Source organism: Pleurodeles waltl, chromosome 9, assembly GCF_031143425.1.
Source record: "Pleurodeles waltl isolate 20211129_DDA chromosome 9, aPleWal1.hap1.20221129, whole genome shotgun sequence".
Classification (NCBI taxonomy): Eukaryota; Metazoa; Chordata; class Amphibia; order Caudata; family Salamandridae; genus Pleurodeles; species Pleurodeles waltl.
The window spans coordinates 1,045,961,886-1,045,977,198 of record NC_090448.1 but is presented as its reverse complement, the minus strand read 5'-3'; the positions used below and the strand labels follow the sequence as shown (position 1 = coordinate 1,045,977,198).

Genomic DNA, 15,313 nt, shown 5'->3' with positions numbered 1-15,313 from the left:
TTTGGTAATAGCGATTGCGATTTTTAAGAAATCGCTATTACCGAATCGCAATTTTCATACATCCCATTTTGCATTTCTTGAACGGATGATTTATTAAAAATTGCTATTTAGGAAATGCAAACTGCGACTTTGATACATCTGCCCTTAGAACTGTCCAGCAAAATGAGCCCTGCCAACTAAGCAGTAGAGGTCTGGCCCAAGGTGCATCAATGGAGGCGATAAGTAAAGGGTGCCATGCAAGGTAGGTTTTCAAGCACACTTGAGCTCTATGGTTCGCATGTCTAGCTCAGTAAAATGCAACTCGCTGCAACCTGCAGAATGCACAATAACGAGCACCATGCAATTTAAACCTGTTGTCTGCGCTGCATCCTACGCAAAAATCTATCATGGTAATACTGATCTACTTAACATTTCCTGTAAACACATCATTGCAGGGTGAGAGTTGAAAACTGGTAACTTTATTTGCATAAAATATTAAAGAGTCAACGAGGTTCTAACCCACACTTCAGACTGTAGTTCAGATTTGAATGGCCTATTTTGCCACCTGTGGTATCAGTTTCCACTAACCCACGCTTGAGTACAGGTACACAGACCAGGGAAAGAGAGGTTTCTAGCGATGCATCAGTACAAAATCAATATACGTAATTATGAGTAAATTACTTGATCTCAATATGTGTGAGAAAGGGAATGTGTTACTTGTGTAACTCAAACGTACAAATCAAGAATCCAACCACACATAATACGGTCTAGTACTTGCTAAACTATATGTCCTCTACGTCCCATTTGTCAAACCCTGGTTTCAGTATCTTAACAGGACCATGAGCATCATAATGTTATATGTGCCTGGAGCCATACTCCTTCGTCAATAAAAAAACATTTAAGTCTGGACACAGCTCTAAAAATCCTGCTATATCAAAGAGATAAAATAAAATTAATGAAAACATGCACTAATACTAGCATAATGGCCTCATTCCTTTATCACATTGTAGTTTGTTTTGAGATAAAGCAGTAGAGTTGACAGAGTGGAATAACATTTATTACAATATACATATGTATTTTTTTGCACATGTAGTTAGTAGCATCATTGGTGCACAATACAAATAATTTCTAGAAATCCGCTCTTTACACAGTGAACATGTAGCCGAAGTTATGCCAACAGAAAAAAAAAATCAAAAATTCAGGGCCTACCTTGCACGGAGCCGATATGGTTTGTCATTGCATATCGGAGGACACGCTCTTCTCTGCTGTATAAAACAAACACTCGATCAACATGAAGCTTCTGGGTGCTTGGAGGAACTCGCTGGTCATGAATACAGTCCTCGTATGTTATGTTCTGATGCAACCGGTAGTAGTATTTTGCGGATTCGCCGCCAGAGGAAACCGAATATTCTCTGCGGGTCGTAGATGTCACAGCTGTACACAAGAAACAAAAAGCACTTTTGACAGTGAGGTCTAAAAAATGCATACCTATAAAATTGAGGCCTGTACTACTGTTGTTAAGAGTGTTTTACCATTAATATCAAAATGTTACTATCAGCCTTAACTTATAATACTGCTACAATATGGACTATCAATACTTCATCAAGGCAAGCACATGTGGAGTTAAGTATAGCTCTATGTCTACATATATGAGGATGAAATAATGTTTTAGTTGTCAATATTGATGAGTCAATATATGTGCAGGTCGATCATATTGACCTCATATCAAAACACGCTGCCTTGCTTAGAGTCTATTGGTCTGTTGAAGTTAGATATTTAAGTTTAGACTACAGTACACAATTCCTGTGGGGTTTTCATGCACTAATAATGAGAAATCATAGGCAGTCAATTTATTTTCTTTTTGATTTCAGTTCCGTTCACAGCCATATAACATACTAGAGGCAACAGTGTGCTTCTTGTATTTAATTTTCATGAGCTCTCATTAAGCAACACTTTAATGGTCTTGAGGCAATCTATTTTCATTGGAACAGCTTGAGGTAGAATGAAATACCTGCTGAAATACTGTAGGATGGAATAATTTGAAGAAATTCCACTCTATTTGAACAATACCAATGATGTCGAATGCACAAAATATGTTACCCAGAAATCAATAAAGTGAAAACCTTCACGTCTTACTGTAAGCTATGTCACACCACATATCTGACCCCTCTAAGCAACCTAGCCTGCCACTGGGAAAATCCACAACACATCCAACAGACAAAGGTCTGCACACACCTGACTGTCACACACCAAGGAACTCTGCAGCACTGCTTACAAAAACTGTCTAACATAACAAATGTACAAGTTAGACATGTGTAATGACATTTAAAATTAAGGTAGAATTTAAAATTGGTTGAGTCGAACATTCCACACACAATAAATACATTCTACAGTTTGACCTAGTATGTTAATATAATGGGTTGGTCTGAAAAAACAGTGAGTTCTGAAGTATGTAGATGGTATGCAAGCATAACCTGCTGAAGAATGCACCCTGCAGGACAGATGTGCACGTTGTGGTAATTTCATGATGTTTCATCAGGAGTAAACAATTAGTATGTTTGATGGTATGAATGCTTTAGTAGCAAGCTGGAATTCAAAGCACCCATATCTGACCACAACCCACAAAAAACATTGAAATTAGTAGAAGACAGTCTACAGCACCACATTGGTGACATATTTTATAACTCTAATAATACCCATAGGCATTCTGTGTAACTCATGGTGAAGTAATGTATTGGGAAGCTCTTTAAGACAACCACCCCGGAAAACTAGAGGGATACAGTGACTACAGATTAGCAGATCCAGGAATTAATTTACACTTGGACTCTTGGATCTGGCCACAGAGAACTGAAGGAGAATGGTTGGTGGTGATCTACCAGACTCCACGGCAGCAGGTCAGCTCCTCATCCAGCATCCCTCCAATTAGATTTTTATTAAGGAAAACTGCAAGTGGAATAAGGAGATAAGGTACTATAACTGGCCAAAGTATTCTCCATCACATCTCTAAATTAGCTTCAGAAGGGAGCTGGTGAAGGACAAAGCACAGTGGATATGATTTACACAAGCGAACCAGAAGATCTGTTCCCCTTATACTTTATAGTTGTTTAAGAAATACATTTCTAAAAACCAGGGTTGGAGAACATTAAAACATAGCAAGCTATATGGTGGAGTATCCTTCTGGTCTCTGATGCATCTTCTAACAGACTATGGTTGCTGTAGGGACTGGAAATAAAGTTTGATGGAGCAGACAATCTAAAAAATACCACTGATATGATTACACACAGCGACTCCTTAGTGAGCTTGAGAGAGTTCACTTCTAGTGGAGATTCAAATTAGGGAAGAGAAGAGAAGAAGCCAGCATGGCTGATCTTTCTCTTAATGGGAGCAGCTCATGTTCCTATAGGTAAAAAAGTGGGCACTGGACAACAAGATACTTGTTAAGATTCCCTGGTGGCCTAGAGGGATCCATGTTCGGAGACATCTGTTGTGCACAGTCTCTTCTTCAGAAGCGAGCTGGGGAAATTACTGGACTTTTCGTTAGGAGCCAAGGTGCACATGTGTACATCACAGATCAGTGTTATCAGAAACTGGAGGCCACACCAAAAATCATTCTGCAGCAGTAATGAAGTGTGAGAGGACCTCTATGGCAAAGTCCCAGGGGCTTTGATGGAATATGTGGTAGGTAGCACCGTGGCATAATACTGCTGAATGCAGACTGCAAGGTGCACAGATGTGTGGAATGAATTCTCAATATTCGTTTTAAAATTAAAACTTGCAGGTATCATGACAAGGTACTACGAAATGCAAAAACGGCACATTGACTATAACCAACAAATCCATTAAACTTTGCCAGAACAGACCACAAATTTGCATGCCATACCTGAGCCAGAGTAGTGGTACAGTTCATTATAAGGTTCAATCTGAACTGTGGCATCTTCTGGGATAAATGGAACCTGTCCTTTTATGGTTGTTTTAACATTTAAGTAATTCTGGGAGTCAAGCCCGTTAGCTGTCTGAGTAACATGAATTTTTTCTTCCCCGGGGTAAAAAATGACTTCTATACTGTGAGTGAATTTAGCACCTGAAACAAAAAAAAATAGGAGCACTTATCAAATCACATTTGAATATACATACATCTTAATATACATATTAACATTCAAATCAACTGAACTTTATAGTGCACATCAGTATTGGTTCACAATTATACTTCAAAGTGTATTTTCTTATGTATTCCTTTCCAGAGGTATGAGAATATATGCTTAGCTTTGGCTAGGTCTAAGAATATGTAAACTCTCAAATATTTGCCAATTGTTCCTTGTCAATGTTCCGGATGCCAAGATGACACAAAAAACTCAATAACAGATTATCTGACAAGAGAACCTAAAAATTAAAATAAACAGGGCAAGCGCTCTACTTTCAGTTTGATTAAGACTAAGCAAGAGTTCCTCTTTTGGCATTACTGCTTCTAAAACTTACCAGTAATACTAAAGCCATTCTCATAGCCTGGCTTTTCTAAAGCAAAGAGCCAGCCAAATAGACCTCCAATGGGTGACAAGGGCAGTAGCCCCCGAGCTGCTGTTGTTGGGATGTGGCTAATAGCAGTGTAGGCTCGCCCATCATTTAAAACTATGTAGGCATGTAGATCAACATCCGTAAATTCCACAAGTGCTCCATTTACAAAAAGTCTTCCGCTGACTTTACCATTGACGCGATGGGGTGCACCTGAGAAAATGATAAAAGTTAATTACATCAGTGACATGTTTGATAATCAAAGACCAAATAGAACCTAGAAAATATATCTCATAGTTACCTTTTGGTAGACAATATCTACCATTTCCATAGTATTCAGACTGACAGTGACAACAGAATCCATAGGTATAATCTGTGCAAAAAGCATGCTGGGAACACTGTCCATGGCTTCCCTCACAAGTGTCCTTTCTCGCAGCCTTATAGGTATACACTAAATTAAAAGAAGATATTAAATTCATTAGCCAATGAAATGCAATTTTAGAGAAATGCAAAACCAACGGATAGTGAAGGCCAAATTATTCCTTATTTCTGCCCCAGCCACTGTGTAAACTCTTACAAAACAAAACGCGATTGAAAGAACTTCATGTGTATTTATTTTCAATTCTACACCGGCACACACTCCAGCCTCCGTAAGCACTGTGGAGACAATACAGACAAAGCATACAGACAGCCTGATTTAAATGTGTTTGTTTGAAGGGCAGTGGAGTTTCCTCCCCGCCAACATAATAGTCCATCAGCCCAATTTAGAATTTGGCGAACCATAGGTTTGGCAACGGGTGAGACTACTCCGTCTCTACGGTGGTCAAACCTCTCCACTGGCCTGATGGAGTAAGATGAAGTAAGGGTCATCTGAGATTTGGCTGCATGTCCACCTATCTAATATACATGAGTGCACATACGCCCAATTCTCAATGCCTGTCACTACCAGGAAGGAGGTAAAGGACAGTAAAAAATAAATTGCTCAATGCCACCCCCTCACATATCGAGGGGGCATTGCTTTTTTTGTTATTTCCCACTTTGGGATTTACTTTTTTTACCTTTTGAAAATAAAAATAATACACATTACAAGTTTGCAGTAGGGCTCCATCATGTTGATGAAGCCGTCCATCAAACTCATGATTCTATTTACAGGAAACACCTTGGTAGTGGTTCCTGACAATGATAGACATGTCTGCTGGGCCAGAGGACCTTTCTAAATTTGGCGGGCAGCACCTCAGGTGAATAAGTAATCTACTCTGCTGCCCTGGTGGAGAAACTGGCTGCCCACAAAAATTTGTCAGGCCTACACTCTACCCCCCAGTACATTTCACAAACTCCACAAATACATCAGCATCATGATCTTATCATACCAATTTGCCAGGCAACAATCACGTGTACGAACCTTAGATATATGTAAGCAATTGGTAAATGCCTGCAACAATACCTTCCACAGAGTAGAATCATAGTAACCCACAGTTTAATAAGATAGTGTTATCAAACAGTGATGGACAAGAGGATAGCGACCTACGTCTTTAGGAATACAGTGTCTCCCATATATATTGAAGTGGTGCTTCACAGCTCTGATAGTTAACTGTCCACAACCAGTTGAGACTGCAGAAAGTGTTAGTACATTCACTGAATCCAGCGAATGCTGCCTGGATGCATGGTCTTTCAGTAGTTCATTGCCTAAAATATTTTAATTTGACACTAGATGTCATGTATTGTGAGTGACATTTGCAGTTGTATTTGTATTTGTTAAAGATCAAATGAAAAGTAAAGATTTTTTTAAAAAAAGAGTTTTGAGTGATTTTTGGTGCATTTGATTGAATGGACACTTCAGCCATGCACCATTTCAGACAGAAGTATAGTATGATCTAGAGTACACAACAAATAAAATTAAACGACATGCTTCTGGCAGATCACGAGCTGGAAATTCGGCAACGCAAACCTGCGCTTCCTTTCTTCTGGTATCAGAGCTTACATACATAAATGAATGAAAGATGTGTCCTCTGCAGCACTAAGTAAATTACCAGGTTAATTGCATTTTCATTGTCATAATATGTTAATATTATAATTGTTACTATTATTTCTGTGTATTATTTATATTTTTGTTATTGTTGTTGAAAGGACAATGAAGTGAAGAGCTCAAATAATTAAACATCTGAAGAATTATGTGCACTTCGTCATTGTGTTATGCCAAGATCAACTATGTTCGGGCCAAGTTACATTTGTGATACTTGTTCAGCATCACAGCAATGATCATACCCTAATTCGTCACCTGCCACTAATTAGTGAAGAGAATCTGGTGTCATGCATTAGATCTGGATGTATAAAAAGTACCTACATAGCTGCACAAGAGAAAAAAACAAGTTCTGTATTGTAAGAATAGTTTTGCGATTTGGAGCTCTTCTCTATTCATATGATGTGCATTTATTTTGCCAGCTAGTGGTTAGGTCCGGGAGATTTCCTCCACCTACGTTAGCCCACAGTGCCCCAGTATGAGTTTGCAAATTCATTTTAAAAATCCTAGATTCCTCATTAAACACATTGCCTTCACCGGAGAGGTGGGTGGGTTTCAGGTGAATGCAGAAGAGCTCCAAGCTGCAAAATTATTGTTATAGGTAAGTGACGTGTTTCGTTTGCAGTGTGGATCTCTTCTTGGTTCGCAAGCAGTGTTTTGATTACGCAGCTGAGGCAGGGCATTACAGTTGACAGGTTGAAAAAAAACTATTTTAAAAACCTTCTGACTCTTCCTTTTCGTGGCCATCCACAAAAAATGTTTAGTGAAAGTGTGTGTGCACTGATGAACAAGTAACCGCCACACACGTCATTAACAGAGACAGTCTGTAAGCAGGTGAGTAAAGCCCTTTTTTCCCTCCTGTAAAGTTTGGCCTTGACCAATGTTTTAGTCTTGTTCTTGCCAATTTAGAACTCGCTTGGATTGTTTTAACTATCCACCTTACTGTTGTCCCTTTTGGTAGTGGCAATCCCTTCTTTTGAGTTGAATGGGCCACAAAGAATTAGTTGGTTTTCCTCAGTGATTTTGGTTCTTACATAAAGTACATAATGGCTTTTCTGCAATCAAGTGTGAGCATGGCTTTTCTACCTGTGTTTTTGGACTGTGGAAAATGCTGGGATTTGTGTAGCCTGATAAACTTTGAAATGAGAGGCTATCTTAGGAATGAATCATGGTTTTGTTCTCGTAACAAACTCTGTATTTGTGTATCTAAAGAAAGGGCTCTTTGATAGTAAGCGCATGAGTCCGCTAACCAATCTTAGCGTGGTGAATACAATGAGGAAAGCAGTCTTTAGTGTAAGATGCTTTAGTTTGCTTTCTGCATAGGCTCAAAGGGGCCTTCACGAGTTGTGCTAGGACCAATATGAGATCCCACATGGGTGTTTGAGTGGTACATCGTGGGCACATTTGTTTCGCCCCTAGAGAACATTTTTGCCCCCTTGAAAACGTTTGATTACTGGGGAAGTGGAAAAAAAACATTTTGGATGTTCCCTTTGTGCATGTAACTTAACCAAACAGGGGCAGCGGTGAGGGGGGAGGAGGGGCAATCAAGCCAAGGTCAGTCAATATCTTCAATACATGAGAGATTAAGGGGGCCCTCATTACGTTCTCCATGGCAGGGGGAGGCATCAGGTTGCAAAATGGTGTGTCTGCATAGCTGGGTGAGTTTAAAGTCTAGAAGGTGTAATACGTACCGGATGATTGTTGTGTCATTTGTATATAGTACTAGACCATGACCTTTTTTGCACCACTGGACAAATCTCTTCCATTAGTCTCCAAAGCATTTCCTGTGGTATGTTCCACCACCTCCCCGATTACCTCTGTGTATCTTTGTGGTAATAGCAGATTACCAAATTCTATTTTTTCAGGAGCCTCGACTCTAGGCAGAGACTGTCCAATTTCTGGTGGATTACTTCTCCCGTATGTAGTTTCAAATTGTATAACACTGGTTTTATCATGTTGACAGCTGCCATTACCGTTGGGTGTGAGGATCAGGTATGCTGTGGTCACCATGGGGTTTTTAGTATTAGTGCCATGCCTGGGTTCCTGCACTTGCTCATTCCTCAGATGGTCATGGGAATTGATGGAAAACTGTAAGCAAATATCCCTAGCCAAATTAATCAAAAGTGCATTTCTGTGTGACAGGTGGCCAGGAAACCTGGGTGAGAAGTTGGGGTATTTTGCGTTTAGGTGTTATGAGCAGGTTACAAACTGCTTTTGTTCTGGTACTACCTTGACCTTTTAATCAATCCTCATCTGCTTTTAGAAGGTTTTATGTTGGGCAAGTGTTGTAGATGATTTCCCCCAGTTGATGTAGCAAGCTAGGGTGAACAGTGCTTGTATCAACTGCTCTGTGCTTTGTTGGTATTGTCTGAATGAGCTTGCATTTACCCACCAGTCATTTAAGTAGGAGTAGACATGTACCCACTAGAACCTTAAGAATACTGAGACCACTGCCAGGTGTTTTGTCAACACTCTTAGTGCTAATTGTATTCCAGATGGTTACTCATTGAATTGACACTGGCTTTCCCCTTTGACAAACCCAAGTTATTTCCTGTTAAACTTGTTGACAGGGTGTAGGGAAATGCCTCCTTGGCATGGTTGCCCCCTGACTTTTTGCCTTTGCTGATGCTATGTTTACAATTGAAAGTGTGCTGAGGCCTGCTAACCAGGCCCCAGCACCAGTGTTCTTTCCCTAACCTGTACTTTTGTATCCACAATTGGCAGACCCTGGCATCCAGATAAGTCCCTTGTAACTGGTACTTCTAGTACCAAGGGCCCTGATGCCAAGGAAGGTCTCTAAGGGCTGCAGCATGTCTTATGCCACCCTGGAGACCTCTCACTCAGCACAGACACACTGCTTGCCAGCTTGTGTGTGCTAGTGAGAACAAAACGAGTAAGTCGACATGGCACTCCCCTCAGGGTGCCATGCCAGCCTCTCACTGCCTATGCAGTATAGGTAAGACACCCCTCTAGCAGGCCTTACAGCCCTAAGGCAGGGTGCACTATACCATAGGTGAGGGTACCAGTGCATGAGCATGGTACCCCTACAGTGTCTAAACAAAACCTTAGACATTGTAAGTGCAGGGTAGCCATAAGAGTATATGGTCTGGGAGTCTGTCAAACACGAACTCCACAGCACCATAATGGCTACACTGAAAACTGGGAAGTTTGGTATCCAACTTCTCAGCACAATAAATGCACACTGATGCCAGTGTACATTTTATTGCAAAATACACCCCAGAGGGCACCTTAGAGGTGCCCCCTGAAACTTAACCGACTGTCTGTGTAGGCTGACTAGTTCCAGCAGCCTGCCACACTAGAGACATGTTGCTGGCCCCATGGGGAGAGTGCCTTTGTCACTCTGAGGCCAGTAACAAAGCCTGCACTGGGTGGAGATGCTAACACCTCCCCCAGGCAGGAGCTGTGACACCTGGCGGTGAGCCTCAAAGGCTCACCCCTTTGTCACAGCCCAGCAGGGCACTCCAGCTTAGTGGAGTTGCCCGCCCCCTCCGGCCACGGCCCCCACTTTTGGCGGCAAGGCTGGAGGGAACAAAGAAAGCAACAAGGAGGAGTCACTGGCCAGTCAGGACAGCCCCTAAGGTGTCCTGAGCTGAGGTGACTCTAACTTTTAGAAATCCTCCATCTTGCAGATGGAGGATTCCCCCAATAGGGTTAGGATTGTGACCCCCTCCCCTTGGGAGGAGGCACAAAGAGGGTGTACCCACCCTCAGGGCTAGTAGCCATTGGCTACTAACCCCCCAGACCTAAACACGCCCTTAAATTTAGTATTTAAGGGCTACCCTGAACCCTAGAAAATTAGATTCCTGCAACAACAACAACAAGAAGGACTGCCCCGCTGAAAACCCCTGCAGAGGAAGACCAGAAGACAACAACTGCCTTGGCTCCAGAAACTCACCGGCCCGTCTCCTGCCTTCCAAAGAACTCTGCTCCAGCGACGCCTTCCAAAGGGACCAGCGACCTCTGAATCCTCGGAGGACTGCCCTGCTTCGACGACAACAAGAAACTCCAGAGGACAGCGGACCTGCTCCAAAAAGACTGCAAGTTTGTTTCAAGGAGCAGCTTTAAAGACCCCTGCAACTCCCCGCAAGAAGCGTGAGACTTGCAACACTGCACCCGGCGACCCCGACTCGGCTGGTGGAGAACTGTAGGAAGTTGGCTCTGTATGTGCTATTTCAAAGTAAGGAATAGCATGCACAGAGTCCAAGGGTTCCCCTTAGAGGTAAAATAGTGGTAAAAAGAGATAATACTAATGCTCTATTTTGTGGTAGTGTGGTCGAGCAGTAGGCTTATCCAAGGAGTAGTGTTAAGCATTTGTTGTACATACACAGACAATAAATAAGGTACACACACTCAGAGACAAATCCAGCCAATAGGTTTTGTTATAGAAAAATATATTTTCTTAGTTTATTTTAAGAACCACAGGTTCAAATTTAACATGTAATATCTTGTTTGAAAGGTATTGCAGGTAAGTACATTAGGAACTTTGAATCATTTCAATTGCATGTATACTTTTCAAGTTATTCACAAATAGCTATTTTAAAAGTGGACACAGTGCAATTTTCACAGTTCCTGGGGGAGGTAAGTTTTTGTTAGTTTTACCAGGTAAGTAAGACACTTACAGGGTTCAGTTCTTGGTCCAAGGTAGCCCACCGTTGGGGGTTCAGAGCAACCCCCAAAGTCACCACACCAGCAGCTCAGGGCCGGTCAGGTGCAGAGTTCAAAGTGGTGCCCAAAACGCATAGGCTAGAATGGAGAGAAGGGGGTGCCCCGGTTCCGGTCTGCTTGCAGGTAAACACCCGCGTCTTCGGAGGGCAGACCAGGGGGGTTTTGTAGGGCACCGGGGGGGACACAAGCCCACACAGAAATTTCACCCTCAGCAGCGCGGGGGCGGCCGGGTGCAGTGTAGAAACAAGCGTCGGGTTTGCAATGTTAGTCTATGAGAGATCAACGGATCTCTTCAGCGCTGCAAGGCAGGCAAGGGGGGGCTTCCTCGGGGAAACCTCCACTTGGGCAAGGGAGAGGGACTCCTGGGGGTCACTTCTCCAGTGAAAGTCCGGTCCTTCAGGTCCTGGGGGCTGCGGGTGCAGGGTCTTTTCCAGGCGTCGGGACTTAGGTTTCAGAGAGTCGCGGTCAGGGGAAGCCTCGGGATTCCCTCTGCAGGCGGCGCTGTGGGGGCTCAGGGGGGACAGGTTTTGGTACTCACAGTCGGAGAGTAGTCCGGAGGTCCTCCCTGAGGTGTTGGTTCTCCACCAGCCGAGTCGGGGTCGCCGGGTGCAGTGTTGCAAGTCTCACGCTTCTTGCGGGGAGTTGCAGGGTTCTTTAAAACTGCGGCTTGAAACAAAGTTGCAGTCTTTTTGGAGCAGGTCCGCTGTCCTCTGGAGTTTCTTGTCGTTGTCGAAGCAGGGCAGTCCTCAGAGGATTCAGAGGTCGCTGGTCCCTTTGGAAGGCGTCGCTGGAGCAGAGTTCTTTGGAAGGCAGGAGACAGGCTGGTGAGTTTCTGGAGCCAAGGCAGTTGTTGTCTTCTGGTCTTCCTCTGCAGGGGTTTTCAGCTGGGCAGTCCTTCTTCTTGTTGTTGCAGGAATCTAATTTTCTAGGGTTCAGGGTAGCCCTTAAATACTAAATTTAAGGGCGTGTTTAGGTCTGGGGGGTTAGTAGCCAATGGCTACTAGCCCTGAGGGTGGGTACACCCTCTTTGTGCCTCCTCCCAAGGGGAGGGGGTCACAATCCTAACCCTATTGGGGGAATCCTCCATCTGCAAGATGGAGGATTTCTAAAAGTTAGAGTCACCTCAGCTCAGGACACCTTAGGGGCTGTCCTGACTGGCCAGTGACTCCTCCTTGTTATTCTCATTATTTTCTCCAGCCTTGCCGCCAAAAGTGGGGGCTGGGGCCGGAGGGGGCGGGCAACTCCACTAGCTGGAGTGTCCTGCGGTGCTGTGACAAAGGGGTGAGCCTTTGAGGCTCACCGCCAGGTGTTACAGCTCCTGCCTGGGGGAGGTGTTAGCATCTCCACCCAGTGCAGGCTTTGTTACTGGCCTCAGAGTGACAAAGGCACTCTCCCCATGGGGCCAGCAACATGTCTCTAGTGTGGCAGGCTGCTGGAACTAGTCAGCCTACACAGACAGTCGGTTAAGTTTCAGGGGGCACCTCTAAGGTGCCCTCTGGGGTGTATTTTGCAATAAAATGTACACTGGCATCAGTGTGCATTTATTGTGCTGAGAAGTTTGATACCAAACTTCCCAGTTTTCAGTGTAGCCATTATGGTGCTGTGGAGTTCGTGTTTGACAAACTCCCAGACCATATACTCTTATGGCTACCCTGCACTTACAATGTCTAAGGTTTTGTTTAGACACTGTAGGGGTACCATGCTCATGCACTGGTACCCTCACCTATGGTATAGTGCACCCTGCCTTAGGGCTGTAAGGCCTGCTAGAGGGGTGACTGACCTATACTTGCATAGGCAGTGAGAGGCTGGCATGGCACCCTGAGGGGAGTGCCATGTCGACTTACTCGTTTTGTTCTCACTAGCACATACAAGCTGGTAAGCAGTGTGTCTGTGCTGAGTGAGAGGTCTCCAGGGTGGCATCAGACATGCTGCAGCCCTTAGAGACCTTCCTTGGCATCAGGGCCCTTGGTACTAGAAGTACCAGTTACAAGGGACTTATCTGGATGCCAGGGTCTGCCAATTGTGGATACAAAAGTACAGGTTAGGGAAAGAACACTGGTGCTGTGGCCTGGTTAGCAGGCCTCAGCACACTTTCAATTGTAAACATAGCATCAGCAAAGGCAAAAAGTCAGGGGGCAACCATGCCAAGGAGGCATTTCCTTACAAGAACCAACACCTCAGGGAGGACCCCCGGACTACTCTCCGACTGTGAGTACCAAAACCTGTCCCCCCTGAGCCCCCGCAGCGCCGCCTGCAGAGGGAATCCCGAGGCTTCCCCTGACCGCGACTCTCTGAAACCTAAGTCCCGACACCTGGAAAAGACCCTGCACCCGCAGCCCCCAGGACCTGAAGGACCGGACTTTCACTGGAGAAGTGACCCCCCAGGAGTCCCTCTCCCTTGCCCAAGTGGAGGTTTCCCCGAGGAAGCCCCCCCTTGCCTGCCTTGCAGCGCTGAAGAGATCCGTTGATCTCTCATAGACTAACATTGCAAACCCGACGCTTGTTTCTACACTGCACCCGGCCGCCCCCGCGCTGCTGAGGGTGAAATTTCTGTGGGGGCTTGTGTCCCCCCCGGTGCCCTACAAAACCCCCCTGGTCTGCCCTCCGAAGACGCGGGTACTTACCTGCAAGCAGACCGGAACCGGGGCACCCCCTTCTCTCCATTCTAGCCTATGCGTTTTGGGCACCACTTTGAACTCTGCACCTGACCGGCCCTGAGCTGCTGGTGTGATAACTTTGGGGTTGCTCTGAACACCCAACGGTGGGCTACCTTGGACCAAGAACTGAACCCTGTAAGTGTCTTACTTACCTGGTAAAACTAACAAAAACTTACCTCCCCCAGGAACTGTGAAAATTGCACTGTGTCCACTTTTAAAGTAGCTATTTGTGAATAACTTGAAAAGTATACATGCAATTGAAATGATTCAAAGTTCCTAATGTACTTAACTGCAATACCTTTCAAACAAGATATTACATGTTAAATTTGAACCTGTGGTTCTTAAAACAAACTAAGAAAAGATATTTTTCTATACAAAACCTATTGGCGGGATTTGTCTCTGAGTGTGTGTACCTCATTTATTGTCTATGTGTATGTACAACAAATGCTTAACACTACTCCTTGGATAAGCCTACTGCTCGACCACACTACCACAAAATAGAGCATTAGTATTATCTATTTTTACCACTATTTTACCTCTAAGGGGAACCCTTGGACTCTGTGCATGCTATTCCTTACTTTGAAATAGCACATACAGAGCCAACTTCCTACATTGGTGGATCAGCGGTGGGGTACAAGACTTTGCATTTGCTGGACTACTCAGCCAATACCTGATCACACGACAAATTCCAAAATTGTCATTAGAAATTGATTTTTGCAATTTGAAAAGTTTTCTAAATTCTTAAAAGACCTGCTAGGGCCTTGTGTTAGATCCTGTTTAGCATTTCTTTTAGAGTTTAAAAGTTTGTAAAAGTTTGAATTAGATTCTAGAACCAATTGTAGATTCTTAAAAAGTATTCCAACTTTTAGAAGCAAAATGTCTAGCACAGATGTGACTGTGGTGGAACTCGACACCACACCTTACCTCCATCTTAAGATGAGGGAGCTAAGGTCACTCTGTAAAATAAAGAAAATAACAATGGGCCCCAAACCTACCAAAATATAGCTCCAGGAGCTTTTGGCAGAGTTTGAAAAGGCCAACCCCTCTGAGGGTGGCAACTCAGAGGAAGAGGATAGTGACTTGGAGGAAAATTCCCCCCTACCAGTCCTATCTAGGGAGAACAGGGTCTCTCAAACCCTGACTCCAAAAATAATAGTCAGAGATGCTGGTTCCCTCACAGGAGAGACCAACACCTCTGAAATCACTGAGGATAACTCCAGTGAAGAGGACATCCAGTTAGCCAGGATGGCCAAAAGATTGGCTTTGGAAAGACAGATCCTAGCCATAGAGAGGGAAAGACAAGAGATGGGCCTAGGACCCATCAATGGTGGCAGCAACATAAATAGGGTCAGAGATTCTCCTGACATGTTGAAAATCCCTAAAGGGATTGTAACTAAATATGAAGATGGTGATGACATCACCAAATGGTTCACAGCTTTTGAGAGGGCTTGTGTAACCAGAA

At 43.9% G+C, this 15,313-nt stretch overlaps 1 protein-coding gene across 2 annotated transcripts in view; it reads right to left on the bottom strand.

Annotated features, from left to right (window-relative positions):
* NID2 (nidogen 2) overlaps positions 1-15,313 on the bottom strand; it is a 449,243-nt gene that overhangs the window by 346,140 nt on the left and 87,790 nt on the right. For both annotated transcript variants that reach the window (XM_069208632.1, XM_069208633.1), the window contains exons 5-8: positions 4,790-4,939; positions 4,456-4,701; positions 3,860-4,060; positions 1,189-1,413 (exon numbers count right to left, since the gene is read on the bottom strand). In XM_069208632.1, the coding sequence (XP_069064733.1) occupies positions 1,189-1,413; positions 3,860-4,060; positions 4,456-4,701; positions 4,790-4,939 (822 nt within the window). The remainder of the gene's footprint in view (positions 1-1,188; positions 1,414-3,859; positions 4,061-4,455; positions 4,702-4,789; positions 4,940-15,313) is intronic.